General features: G+C 48.4%; 5 protein-coding genes across 5 annotated transcripts; 3 read left to right on the forward strand and 2 right to left on the reverse strand.

The window, feature by feature from the left end:
- Positions 1-310: 310 nt before the first annotated feature.
- On the forward strand, positions 311-4,215 carry FVEG_15217 (CMGC/DYRK protein kinase; the record flags this gene model as incomplete). Its single annotated transcript, XM_018904340.1, has 5 exons — positions 311-1,048; positions 1,110-1,847; positions 1,919-2,669; positions 2,719-4,157; positions 4,186-4,215. The coding sequence occupies 5 exons, from the start codon at positions 311-313 to the stop codon at positions 4,213-4,215; spliced, it is 3,696 nt and encodes a 1,231-aa protein (XP_018747231.1).
- Positions 4,216-5,560: 1,345 nt separating this feature from the next.
- FVEG_03228 (alcohol dehydrogenase) lies at positions 5,561-6,710 on the forward strand (the record flags this gene model as incomplete). The annotated part of the gene is made up of 3 exons (XM_018890839.1): positions 5,561-5,670; positions 5,727-6,080; positions 6,140-6,710. 3 exons carry the CDS (start codon positions 5,561-5,563, stop codon positions 6,708-6,710), a joined length of 1,035 nt encoding a protein of 344 aa, XP_018747230.1.
- Positions 6,711-6,804: 94 nt separating this feature from the next.
- On the reverse strand, positions 6,805-8,170 carry FVEG_03227 (hypothetical protein). Its single transcript, XM_018890838.1, has one exon. The coding sequence runs from the start codon at positions 7,845-7,847 to the stop codon at positions 6,990-6,992; it is 858 nt and encodes a 285-aa protein (XP_018747229.1). The 5' UTR covers positions 7,848-8,170; the 3' UTR covers positions 6,805-6,989.
- Positions 8,171-8,667: 497 nt separating this feature from the next.
- Positions 8,668-10,279, reverse strand: FVEG_03226 (hypothetical protein; the record flags this gene model as incomplete). Its single annotated transcript, XM_018890837.1, has 3 exons — positions 8,668-9,674; positions 9,721-10,002; positions 10,051-10,279. 3 exons carry the CDS (start codon positions 10,277-10,279, stop codon positions 8,839-8,841), a joined length of 1,347 nt encoding a protein of 448 aa, XP_018747228.1. The 3' UTR covers positions 8,668-8,838.
- Positions 10,280-10,746: 467 nt separating this feature from the next.
- FVEG_03225 (hypothetical protein) lies at positions 10,747-12,883 on the forward strand (the record flags this gene model as incomplete). The annotated part of the gene is made up of 3 exons (XM_018890836.1): positions 10,747-11,160; positions 11,209-11,676; positions 11,723-12,883. The coding sequence occupies 3 exons, from the start codon at positions 10,747-10,749 to the stop codon at positions 12,773-12,775; spliced, it is 1,935 nt and encodes a 644-aa protein (XP_018747227.1). The 3' UTR covers positions 12,776-12,883.
- Between the last annotated feature and the right edge of the window lie 87 nt (positions 12,884-12,970).

Genomic DNA, 12,970 nt, shown 5'->3' on the forward strand with positions numbered 1-12,970 from the left:
CTTGACAACATACTTGGAATTGTCCAGCTCCCAATCCTTTCCTGTAAGCCAATGTTTTGCCATCTGTCTTTCCCCTCCTCAACTACCTCAAAACGGTACTCCGCACAAGATCCAGGCCTCAAACTTTGACATAGAATGTCAAAATAAGGTAAACTCAGCAAAAGGTACCCTAAGCTTAGCAAAGGTTGTCCTAACCTTGTGCTTATTTACCTCAGTCTTTTTGCCATTTAGGATCAAGGGTCCTGCGTTTTCTTTCTTCCCCAAGACAGGTCTCAGCAGTTACTCCACTACGGGTTTCATCCTGCACAGCATGGACAACACAACTACTCCTACAATTTCAGTCACCGATGAAACTTTGGGTACTTACAGCCTCGAGGAGTCCTTTGACCTTGCGGACCGCTTAAGATCCTCTTTTGTAGAAGGCACGGGTTATCATCAGAGATTCCTACCGTTCTTAACCCTGTCGAGAATCTTGACCAAGACATGCATTGAGACTCATCTAAAGAAAGAGTACGGCGATCTTGCATCACAATATGCGGATCAAATTGGGCCGTTATATGTCAACGAGGCTGATGCGCCCAAGGATAAGCCTTTTCCAGTGCCTTCAGGTGAGCACACGTACCTGAGGACTTTTGCAACTCTGGTCATGATTGAAAAAGAAGGACAAATTCATGAATTCATTCAACATCGAGTCTGTGACGGTGACCTTCCCCTCACTGTGGATGTAAGAAAGAATGCTGTATTCCGGAAGGAACGCGATGAAAATCCCCTTGGCTGCTTCAGAAGCTTTCGCGCCTCTCAATTGGATTACTTTGAAATGGTGCAATGGAGATTCACGACCCCTTTCTTTCATGCTCCTACAGACAGTAACCGGGTATTTAATCACGTTTTCAACCAGAGAACCATCTTACCTTGGTGTCGTCTCGATGAGTCCGATGTTAGACTGGGGAAATTCGACAGACATATAACCCAAGGCGGTTATGGAACAATTAAACCTATCATGATCGACAAGTCGTCTCACGGGTTTGACAAGGTTCTGCGAGGAGTGGTGAGTTGGTCAACATTCTAGCGATTTGCGAAATTAAGATGGGCTGACAAGTTACTGCTAGAAATCTGCCGCAAAAGGCATCTTTGCCATCAAAACAGTCAGGCTTGAGGACCGTTATGAGTACGACAACGAAGTTGAAGGACTTCAACGATTCAATGGCGTCGGCCATCGGCATATCATTCAACTTCTGGCAACCTTTGAACTACATGACAGATATCACATGATATTTCCTTGGGCTGCTTGTAATCTTTACGAGTTTTGGAAATCTGACCCTTTTTCGGAAACTGGGAACCGAGATCTCGACGTTATCCGTTGGATGTCTTCACAAACTCTCGGTTTGCTTGCGGCCCTGGATGCTATTCACAATCCCCAAGGCATACAATTTTATGGCCGGCATGGGGATATCAAGCCCGAGAACATTCTTTGGTTTGAAATGGATGATGAACCTCACGGCTTACTTGTTCTGGCAGATTTTGGGCTCACCAAATTTCACCGGGAGCGCACCAGGTCTCGGACAAAAAACACAACCGTGGGCTACACGTACACCTATGCGCCCCCAGAGATTGATATTGAAGGTGGAGTTATGTCGCGATCTTCTGATATATGGTCTTTCGGTTGTGTCCTACTTGAGATGGTCTGCTGGCTGTTAGGGGGCTGGGAGCTTTGCGAGGCATTCTCACGTGCTCGACTGACAGAGGAGGACGCTTCAGGTGTCCTGAGGGCTGACAAGTTCTTTGCAATTGTCAAACTAGAGGATGATGAGCTGCGCCGCTTCACAGTCAAACCACAAGTATCAGATGTAAGTCAATGTGGAGAGGAACACCACGAGCTCCATAAAATCTTAGATGAGCAGCTGACAAGCTTCATCAGTTCATTCGAAGGCTTGATCATCACGAGTCATGCACAAACTATATTCATGATATTCTGGACATCGTTGAGAAATACATGGTTGTTGTACAAACGGAGGATGTGAAAAGAGCCTCCATCGGCGAGCTGCTCGAGAAATTTAAGGATGTCGACCGGAGAGTCCAGGATGATGATCAGAGGGACTACATCGCGAAGCCCGCACCTGGCCCCCGCAAAACACCAACCAAAGCGCCTACCGCAGTCGAGGCACATGTGGTCGAGAGAAAATACACATATTCATGCGATAGTCGATTAAGACTTACGCAAAGATTCACAGACCGTAGCCGCCAGAGTCAGCGCCAATCCATACGAATCCGGCAGATTAATGACGCTGGCCTGGTTATCAGAGAACCGCATTCGATAACGGGCAGAAAGAAGGAATTCTCGCCTGAAAGGCTCTTAAATGCTGACAAGAATAGTGACTTAGCGGCTGCACAGATGATTGAAGCGAAGGTCTTTGACGTCTTGGATGAGAGTTTTGATGGCAGAAACACCTGCTTGGCCAAATTTCCTGTTCAATGGCAGGTTCCAGTTTGCGTCCAGGAAGAACTCGACGGCAGCACCAATCTTGGCCCAATCCTCACTATAACAGGGACTTCTTCAAATTCTTGGGCGGTCTGCTGCCGGGAATATGTTTCAGCAACCTGGAAAGATGACGGCATATTGTTTCTGGAAGATCTAGAAGCATTTCTAGTTCAAAAGCTACCTTCGATAGGTGTGTCTAATCTCTCCTCGTTGGTGGTAGTGATGCTAACGACGTCAAGGCACCCAAGTTCCGAAAGAACCTGCAGTCAACCGGCCACTGTTCATGAGCGGAGACTCTGAAGACACTGCAGTAGTGCTCTTCAAAGGATCTCGAACTCAGATATCAGTATTTTCACAGTTTCTTTGCTGGATTGTAGCGACCTTCCGACTGCCCGAGCCGAAAATGACTACCAGTTCTTCGGTCAGCTTCCTGCATGCACCAAGGGTCGATGATAAGGTCCAAGAATTTCGTATTTCATTGGAAGAGTTGAAACCTCTAGATCATGGCACACCCGGCACTTGTTGGACCCCTCTGTTTCCTTCCACGGTCATAGCCGAGGGCTTTGAGGTTCCAGTTCACCCAGGAGTCCTTGGCTTGCAGATGCCTTTTGATGCGATGCTTGAACTGGCTGAGATAGTTTGCGACGTCAGCCTAGAGGACGACAAGGGTACTGCAACTGGTATCTATCTCGATGGCATCTCCTTTTTCCTCTACCCAACCTCTTACAAGACGCATCCAGGTCAACAGCCAGTCGTCCAATGGCATTTGAAAGAGAAGACCCTGGATGACGATGGAGATCGAGACCCAGCCATCGCCCCCGACAGAGATGGTGGACCGTTGTGGACCAAAATTCCGGACTACAAGACCCTGAGAACATCAATCGCAGTTTTGGGATACTGTGAGAAGGCTCTGGTGCAGTTGGGTACGGAGGCCCGCCGCCAATATCACAACGAACCACAATACTCACGTGCAGAGGTCGAAAGGCCCAACATTGAGGCATCCTTGACCTCACTTACTGTGGGTTCAAGTGCAGGGGGTGCTAAAGCCGAGGGTTCCATAGGGTTCAAAATGAGGAATGGCCTTAAGCGCGATGTTGAGGAGAAGAAGGAATTAAGCTACAAGCAAGTCCTGCGGATCTCGCAGAATAAGCCAGTCATCATCTATGACACTCAACGTCAGAACGAGCGCGCATGGATGGTTTCCGAACTATCTATGATCCTCGAGTTATTCAACATATGGGCCCAGCAGGAAGGTCTACGAGGCATCCAGTATGCTACTGCGAGTGCTGACGGAGGCGCCGCTGCATTCAACGTCCTCGCCAATAGAAGTTATTCGGAGCGCACTGCTATCGAGAAGATGGCTGATGAGGATCCTTCAGATATAAAGATCTCGGGCATTATCAAGAGGCTATATGGCCGAATCCACAAGACGAGGAGTATCAATACAAGCAGTGATGAGGGTGCCCCTGGAACCTTGTCGCTGGGTCGGTCCACCATTAAGGGCTGGGACTGGCTTGAACTCGTAGATGGGTTTGAAAGGTCTACAAGCCAACGGCGGCAAGTGTATGCTTCCCGGATATTCGGGTCTCAGCCATGTTGGCTGCCGTTCACAAAGTTCATCCCCGTCTTCTTCGCACACGAGGTTGGGGACCTGATAGTTCCGCAGCAGCCAGACCAGGTGTGTCGGCAATGGTCTCCTCTTCCAGGGGGCCGTAGAAACACGTATCTTGCTGTGAGTCTGCGCTGCATCAGAGGATTCGCGGCCTCCGGATGCTATGAGGGTCTGTTTTGGTCGTGTGATGATAATCATTTATTTGAGCCCTGTCAGAAGTGCAAGAATGTCCCTGACCTGTGCTCGAAGAGGCCACAGAGAGTGGAAAAGAGCAAGTCAAGGGTACAGATATTGCCTAGAGGGATAAATGATGGTGTCGTCATATTCGGGACCAGTCGCAAGAAGCAGCTATGATGCTCATCTAGGAAGAGGGTCAAACAAACTTGCCAAAAGGTATCCTAAGTTTATGCTAATTTACCTAAATCCTTTCATTATCTAGACTTAAAGTCCTAAATTTATGCTAATTCAGCTAAGTCTTTTGTCATTTATGATTAAGGCCCTGAATCTTTTCCCCCTTTGGGTGTCTTTTATCGTAGTCGATGATACGTGACACCAGTAGTGGGATTATCTAATCAGCTTGATCCGTAAGAAGGCTATAATATTTTCCGGAATTGGGAGACCGAGTTGGAAGGCATAAAGATCACAAAGAACAGGCCAAACCCTTCTCCGTTACTATCTAGATCCAAAGGCCAGAAGAGCGGCTACATGCCGATCCCACCAACCTCAGAATATGTGAGAGAGGTTAATGTAGTAGTACTACGTATCGATACATATTTCCCTTGTATGGCCACATTGAACCAACAGCTCGAATATCAGCAAATCAATTGCTATTAATTGGCAGCCTTGTCGCAAACACCAAAAACAACGATTTCGGTCACCTGGCCGAGATATCCTGATAGTATCATGGTGCTTTGCGTGTGATATTAACTAATCACTACCGATACGAAAGTTAACAAGGATGAAACTCTAAGATGTTGGCTCTCTCAAACACTTTACTATTTACTTAAGATGTTACAAACTTCCGATATATAGTCTTTGACCTTGGAAGGCGTGAAAGGAGAGTCTAGCTCTTAGCCCTCCAAGATGCATCCCGTCATTCTTATACGGAAGTATGGCGGAGCTCAGAGCGGAGTTTGCTCGGCTTGGCTTGGACAGCAGTGGACGTTGTAAGATCTTCACTTACAAGCTGGAGTTAAGCTTGATTGTTCGGAGTTAAGACGCAGCTCCTCTCCCCAGACAACCACTACGCATATATCCGGGGTTAATTCTCGGTGATAGGGATCATGTTATGTGTAAGTCGATGAAAGAAACGAAATCAATGCCCTGAAACATAACTATCAAACACTTCGTGATCGACAGAGGCGGACAGGGTATAAAGTCTGGTCGGTATCTGGTTCGCAACTCCGTTTTCCAACCCACTAACTCTCCTTTCCTGACTCACTGATCACGTAGTATTCCCCTTCATCATCATGGCGCCTCCAGCATCTCTTCCCACTAAACCTTTCAGCAAGACGGGACGACAAATACCTGCTCTCGGATTCGGATTGATGGGTTTGAGTGCAGTCTATGGGCCCATTGAGTAAACTCCCTATTCCATAAGTGAGATAGCCTTCGTACTGACACTCACGCCCCTAGAAATGACGAGAAACGCCTAGCAGTTCTGGACCGCGCCTGGGAGCTCGGCTACACGAACTGGGACACAGCCAATGCCTACGGCGACAGCGAGGTCCTGATCGGAAAGTGGTTCAAACTGCACCCGGAGCGTCGGGCTGATATATTCCTTGCCACAAAGTTTGCTATAAAAACCGGCTTCAATGACAAAGGCGAATGGAGATTCTGGGCCGACAATAGTCCCGAGTTCTTTGCTGAGTGCCTCGAGGGCAGTTTACAGAAGATGGGCGTTGATTACGTTGATCTTTACTATGTTCATCGTCTTGACACAAAGGTACCTGTCGAAAAGACGATGGAGCTGATGGCCAAGGCTAAGCAGTAAGCTACACTACCAAAAGACCCTCATATCTTGAACCACGTTGATATATGTGTATCAGAGACGGCAAAATCAAAGCCATCGGCATCTCTGAATGCGCCGCCAGCGACATCCGCCGAGCCTACGCTGTTGCCCCGGTCGACGCCATCCAGGTTGAGTACAATCCTTTCACATTGGATATCGAGAAACACAACATACTCTCTACATGCCGTGAGCTCGGAATTACCATCTTCGCATACTCGCCTCTGGGTCGTGGCTTTTTGACAGGTCAAATCAAAAGCAGTGATGACTTTGCGCCCGACGACCTCCGCCGCATGTTACCTCGCTTCAGCCCCGAGAACTTTCCAAAGAACCTAGTTCTTGTTGAACGCCTTAAGGCAATTGCAGATAAGAAGGGCTGCACGTCGGGTCAATTGGTGCTCGCGTGGCTGTCAGCACAGGGCGAGGATATTGTTCCGATTCCTGGAACGAAGAAGATTAAGTATATGGAGGAGAATGTGGGTTCCCTGGAAGTGAAGCTTTCCTCGGAGGAGGTTCAGCAAATCAGGGATGAAGTTGAGAACGCTGAGATTGCTGGTCATCGGAACCCTGTGGGTGCGTTCCATGGCTATTCGGCTACTGTTGAGCTTTGAGGCGTCGTTTCCAAATAGGGATTCATTAGGTCATGATATATCAATAAACTATATCAAGCTAGCACATGGCGAAATCCGAATAGAGTTGAATCTATGGTGTATAGACAGTCATTTGGTGATGCTGCCATCCGTGAAAGTTCCAGCCGGAGGTGGAAGCATTAGATATTCTTGCTATAAAAGACGTTAAATATTGAAACTGGAATTATCAAGATCTATTCTGGTGGTATAACAACGCTAGTCATGACAACAAATCATACAAAATCAAACCCAATAACCATTTTACTCGTCATTACTCCACTTCCAGGCTTCCGAGATTGCCTTCCAGTACTGCTCAGGATGCTCACGCATGTGTCCAACATGGTCAGTATCCACAAACAGCTCCTGTCTCGTCTCGTAGCCTCTCTGCTGAGACTCGGCAATATAGCCCTCAATATCCATATGAGAAATAATCTGATCCTCCTTGCTATACAGATACAATCGCTTGGAGTCTAGTGTCTCGTAGTTTGTGTCGTCCACAACTCGCAGGGCGAAAGCACCAGAAGGTTCTCCGCCTGTGAGCTTCTTGATAATGACGTCCAAGGTTAGGACAAAGCCCCAGATGCCCTTGGTGATGACAAAAGGCCAGGGGAAGAACTTGGCGGTGCCGAGGGCCATGGCGTGCGACCATTGACCTAGTCTCTCCCACGACCAAAACGGGTTTCCGGGCGTTGAGTCAAGGACAAGAAGTTGATGAGGCATCTGTCTACCATTCTTATCCCTGAAAGCCTTTAGCGTAGTGGCGTAGCTGATGGCACCGGTGTTGGACATGCTGTGAATAAGAATAGGCGCTGTCTTTTCATCGAGAAGGCCATCGAGGTTGTCGATAACATGTTGCATAGCGCGTGTTCGCGTCTCAAGACCTGTGAACATGGCATCCGAAATAGGACTCAAGATGATGAGAATCTTGGAATGAGGGAAGAGAGCGCGATAGCCCTCAGCGTATTTTCCAACATGTCTGGCAAGTCCATCGCCCCAGCCGTAGATGACAACAGCAGCTGGATGGTCCGCGGGCGGTTTCTCTGAAGTCTCCTCGCTGACGAGGAGTTTGGCGTTGATGGTTTTGAAGCCCGCGAGCTCAGGAAGTTTTTTGCCCGACATTTTCTATAGCATAAAAAAGACTGATGATAAATAAAAGGGTATAGGCTGTGCTGACGAGGAATTGACAAGGGAGAGGTCCATGGGAGGCATTGACATTTTATATATCTCCTTAAAATAAACTAAGTTTTTTAGTTTCAGAGGATCGAGTAATGTGTCGATTGCTGACATGGATTTTTGGGCTGTCAGATTCTATGTTGGGGACCGCGTATAAAGTCCGTCGGACGTTTATGCGGAAGAATTGCTGCTTTTGGGTATTGGAGCGGTCCCAGCAAAACAATCCTTCAGCCCAACAATATGCAAGCCGAGGTTCGCAGAGACTTTTTATAAATTTGGAGATGGCCTCGGGGAGTTTTATATAATAAATTCAGTGACGTATATATGCATTTATGTGAATTCAATTGAGCTTTCTACTGAAAGACGGTGTAACATTGATCCACTTATCAGCGCAGATTTAGACACTCAAGGACACTCGACATCAAATTGCATGGATCAGTCTTGGCATGCGTCAAGATTGAATATTATGCGGCCAAGTGTTGGATCTAACAACGAGTCATCTCCTTTGGAGTTATTGAGGTTGCGTGTATCTTACTTAGACTTACTATAGCCTAATAACAAACCCTTGATTGGAGTCACTCAATTTGTTAAACAATGGTTGGATGGCTGACCTCGTCTCAAAGTAAGCTAAGAATTGATGAAAGAGGTCAGACGAGACTGCTAGTGGAGGCCTGAATGATGAGGGCCTTGGCCATGATGTCTCACTTGAGGAGAAAACTCGACGTTCCAAAAGGTAAGTATCATCCGTTGCATCCGTGATATAGGCTTGGGTTTTTCAAAAGCTGCAAATGCAGTCAGGTTATTATTTGTCTGTCTATCATGAAAAGTCTAGTGCGGTTGAGTGGTGACATGTAAAGCTCTCGGCTTTCATTTTTCATAAAACAATGCAATGCATCCTGGTATATCCCCGAAAATCAAAACAACGTCCAATACACTTTTAAAAGGTAGCTGTGATCTTCCATCCAACACGGTGGATTCTCGCAGCAAGGATGAAAACCGTGCCAGTCAGGCAAAAGATACCAGCAAAAAGCTTGACTCCAAGCCAGCCTGTTGGCTTCTCGAGGATGGCGCCGTTGATTGGGTTGGTGGTGAGTCCACCGATCGAGGAGACGAAGAAGACTATTCCGCTACGGAATCCAATTTCTGCAAGAGGGGAGATCTGAGCAACGAGCGGTGCAATCAGAGAGACGTATGCGCCAGAGCAGAAACCAAACAAGGCTGCAAAGGCAATGATGCCGTTCTGTGAGTTGCAGGGGATCCAAAGGGCAAGAATCCAGAGACCAGAAAGGAACCCGACAATAACAAAGATGTTGTAGCGGCCCATCTTATCACCAAGAATTCCTGAACTAATCCGGCCAAAAAGACTGGCTGCGTTGAGTATGGGAATCAAATACTGAACAAGGTTGGGGTCCACGCCAGCATGAAGGGCCTGGACGGGCAGGTAGTCGATAGGAATGAAGATTCCGAAGGTGAAGAAGAAGAATCCAAGCATACAGAAGATGAATTCTGGCTCGTGGAATGGCCTGGCCAGCTGGGCACGGGTGACCTTCTGAGGGTTAGGAGGGTGAATCGATCTGACTGTGAGGTTGGCGATGATGAGAAGTCCGAGGATCATGAAGGCACAGATTCGCATGGACCACCCGAATCCGACTTGCTTGATGAGGCGAGTTACCATGATGGGGAAGATGACGCCACCGATACTAGAACCGGTTGAAAGGATGCCAAAGGCAGCTCCTCTATTGCTGTCAAACCATCCGTGAATCGTCGATAGGGCTGAATATGTTAGCAGGCTTCATTTGGAGGGCAAGATGAGGCTTACCTGGCTGGAAGATGGCTGAGACGCCGATGGCAGAGCATACACCCTGAGCCAGAAGAATCTGGTAGTACTCGGTACTAATCGACGCCATCATGATACCAAAGACATGCATGAAACTTCCAACAAAAATCAACCACCGCGGTCCATAGCTATCGTAAAGCTTCCCGATAATCGGACCCATCCCCATGATGAAGAAGATCTGAAGCGAAGGGATCCATGCGATAGTACTCGACGAGTACTGCTTCAAAAGATCATTCTGGTAGTATTCCTGAAAAGCGCCAACACCTAGAATAATTTAGTCGACGCCACAGAAACACACAGCATGACACTTACTGTTGATCCAGCCAAAACTGCAAAACGAGGTACACCATGCGCCAAGAACAACAAGCCAGGCTGTAAGACCACCATCAGGAGCGCCACTTCCAGCTGGTGCAGCCGCAGGCTTAGGCTGTGTGGTACCCTCCTCAAGATCAGACTTTTCGTTGTTGTAACCAACCTGGTTCTGAAGCGTGAGCTCCGAATTGCGAGGCGACGAAGGCGCCGTGGTTTGTTGAGCAGCCATGATGAGAAGATGCTTTTTTATCTGATCGAGGGTTGCTTTGAGGCTCTAGTTAGGTGACATGACATGGGCGTCGAGAGTTTATAAGTCCCAGATGCAACAGCAGATCTGAGCCTAAAAGGGGTCCATAGCACGCCCTATGGAGCTCCATAGTCACGGCCATTCGTTCAAGTCACTTAATTTCGCGACGCGAGACCTCCAAAGGCCGAAAATGGTGGACTGTTTGTCGCCGAGCTCAAGTCTCTGATTCGCTGTTTCGGTATCGGAACGTACATCTCCACCGAAGCCGACGCTAGTTTGTCGACAAGATCGACCGCGACGAATGAGAGCTCGTCATTGATCTCACCATCTCGAATACCCCGGCCACGGAGATAATACCCGGTGATCTCAGCTTACAAAGACCGAATCCTCCTCCGTAAAATACCACAGCTCTCGGCCTGTCAATTAATCGGTCGGTGTAATACCACATCATGTCTTCTCGGCCCCGGACTCGGTCGTGCGCCGTATGTCATCGCCGAAAAGTTCGCTGTGACAAGAACTTCCCTTGTTCGCAGTGCGTTCGGTCTGGCTTTGAGTGCTCGTATCCACCTGCTGGACCGCCTGCGAGACGGGCCAAGAAGACGACCATCAATGATGTTGCAAGTCGGATTTCGCAGATGGAGAAGACTATTGAGGCGTTCAAGGCTGGGCAAGATGTGTCGCCGCAACCGACGGTGTCTGCAGGTTCAGTGACTTCTGCGAATAGTGTTCCAACACCAGCTAGTACAGCTACAGACGCTGAGACCAGAGAGAGGGCCAGAGGTTCTCGTGAGGGTCTGTTGCTCAACAAGGGAACAAGTAGTCACTATGTTAATGAAGTTCTCTTCTCACGGGTCATCGAGCAGGTAAAGACGTTCCAGAAGTTTATGGATCTTGTACTAACACACGCCCAGGAAGATGATGTGCGAATGGCCTTGGCAACGCCCAGAGAGCCGCCGCCTCACGAAGTTGACTCTCCCATATGTCACATGAATCCCATTGGATGGCTATCAGCAGGAATAGCATCAGTATCTACCGCAATTTACCATCCTCAAAGACGTGTGGCTATTCGACTATGGAAAGTCTTTGTCGATGGTGTTGATCCATACGTCAAGGTTCTGCACATCCCTACCGCCGAGACAACACTCTACACAGTCATAGGCGACCCTACTAAAGCTTCAAATGAGAACTTGGCTCTTTGTTTTGCCATCTACTTCGCTGCGATCACGGCCACGCCCTCCGATGACGCGCTTGACATAACTGGTGAAGACAAAAAACAAGCTCTCCTTCGGTATAGGATGTGTTTAGAGCAATCAATGGCCCAATCAGACTTCCTCGAGAATCCCACAATCGCTTCGCTACAGGCTATGGCTATTTATGGGGTGAGTTCGTTAATGAAAATCAAAAGTATTCACTGACCCAACGCAGGCCGCCATGCGGGTCCATAACTCATGTCGAGCTGTCTGGATCATGAATGGCCTCGCACTTCGAGCCGCTCAGTCAATAGGTTTGCACAGAGACGGCAGTAAGCTTGGTCTTTCACCCTTTGAGTCAGAAATGCGACGTCGGATATGGTGGTATTTCCAAGAGCGTGATGGAAGAGGCGCCGAGGACTATGGGCTACAGAACCCAACCGCTACTACCGTTCACGGTGTTGAGCTACCGCGGAACTTACACGATAGCGATCTTTCCCCAGGGATGAAAGAGCTTCCACCTTCAAGGCCGGACTGGACGCGGATGACGCTACAACTGTGCTGCAACCAGTCATCGCAGGCTTGGGCTCATCTCTTCCACATGAGTTGCTCTGCGGATGGCATACCAGATGAAGGTGTACGAAGACGGGTCATCAAAGATGCCGTTGATAAAGTTGAAGGAATCTTGCAGCGCTGCAACCCCGTGATACCCGAACAAAGAATGACGATCCGAACCGCACGTCTAATTCTCTGCAAAGTCGATGTAGTGTCTCGTCGCCAATGGCAGATCCTCCGCTCACCCGATGACCAGCCCCCAATGGCCACAGAAGCCGAACTCACCGAAGCAGTCGAACTCCTCGAGCTCTCCAACCTCATGTGGCAAGACGACGACCTCGTCGCCTACCAGTGGCTCGCCCGCTCATATCCCCAATACCACATAATGCTCTTCATCCTGCGCCACCTGTGCGTGTGTCCGCGTGGAGAACTAGCAAAGCGAGCCTTTGCAGCCGTGGAGCTGCAGCATGAGAATTTCAAATCGAGGGAGGATAAGCCGCTGAATGGGCTGAAGTGGACGGTGCTCACGACGTTGAGGGAGAGAGCGTTTTTGTTGATGCAGCAGGTTGAGAGGGAGAGCGGGGGTGTGCAGTGGAATGAGGGTCAGCGGATGGAAATGCAGGGGACGAATGGGCAGGCGGTACAGAGTGGGAGTGAGGTTGCTGTTCCGGATTGGAATATGATTTTGGAGGAGTTTCCGTTGGACATGGAAGACTTTTCATTGATTTTCTGAGGAGTAAGGCGGATACCTGGATGATTAGATGAAGTAATATGACTTGAGCCAAATAAATAATCACAAAGCAAAGGTACTATATTTTATATTAGGTAATGCCAGCGTGCTTCGTCTTGAAGACGGTCTACTCTAACATCTAAGTTCTCTGCGCTGATTCAATCTCTTAGCCATAAGTCTCAACTGCTTCACCAGTGC

Source organism: Fusarium verticillioides, chromosome 5 (assembly GCF_000149555.1).
Source record: "Fusarium verticillioides 7600 chromosome 5, whole genome shotgun sequence".
NCBI classification, from domain to species: Eukaryota; Fungi; Ascomycota; class Sordariomycetes; order Hypocreales; family Nectriaceae; genus Fusarium; species Fusarium verticillioides.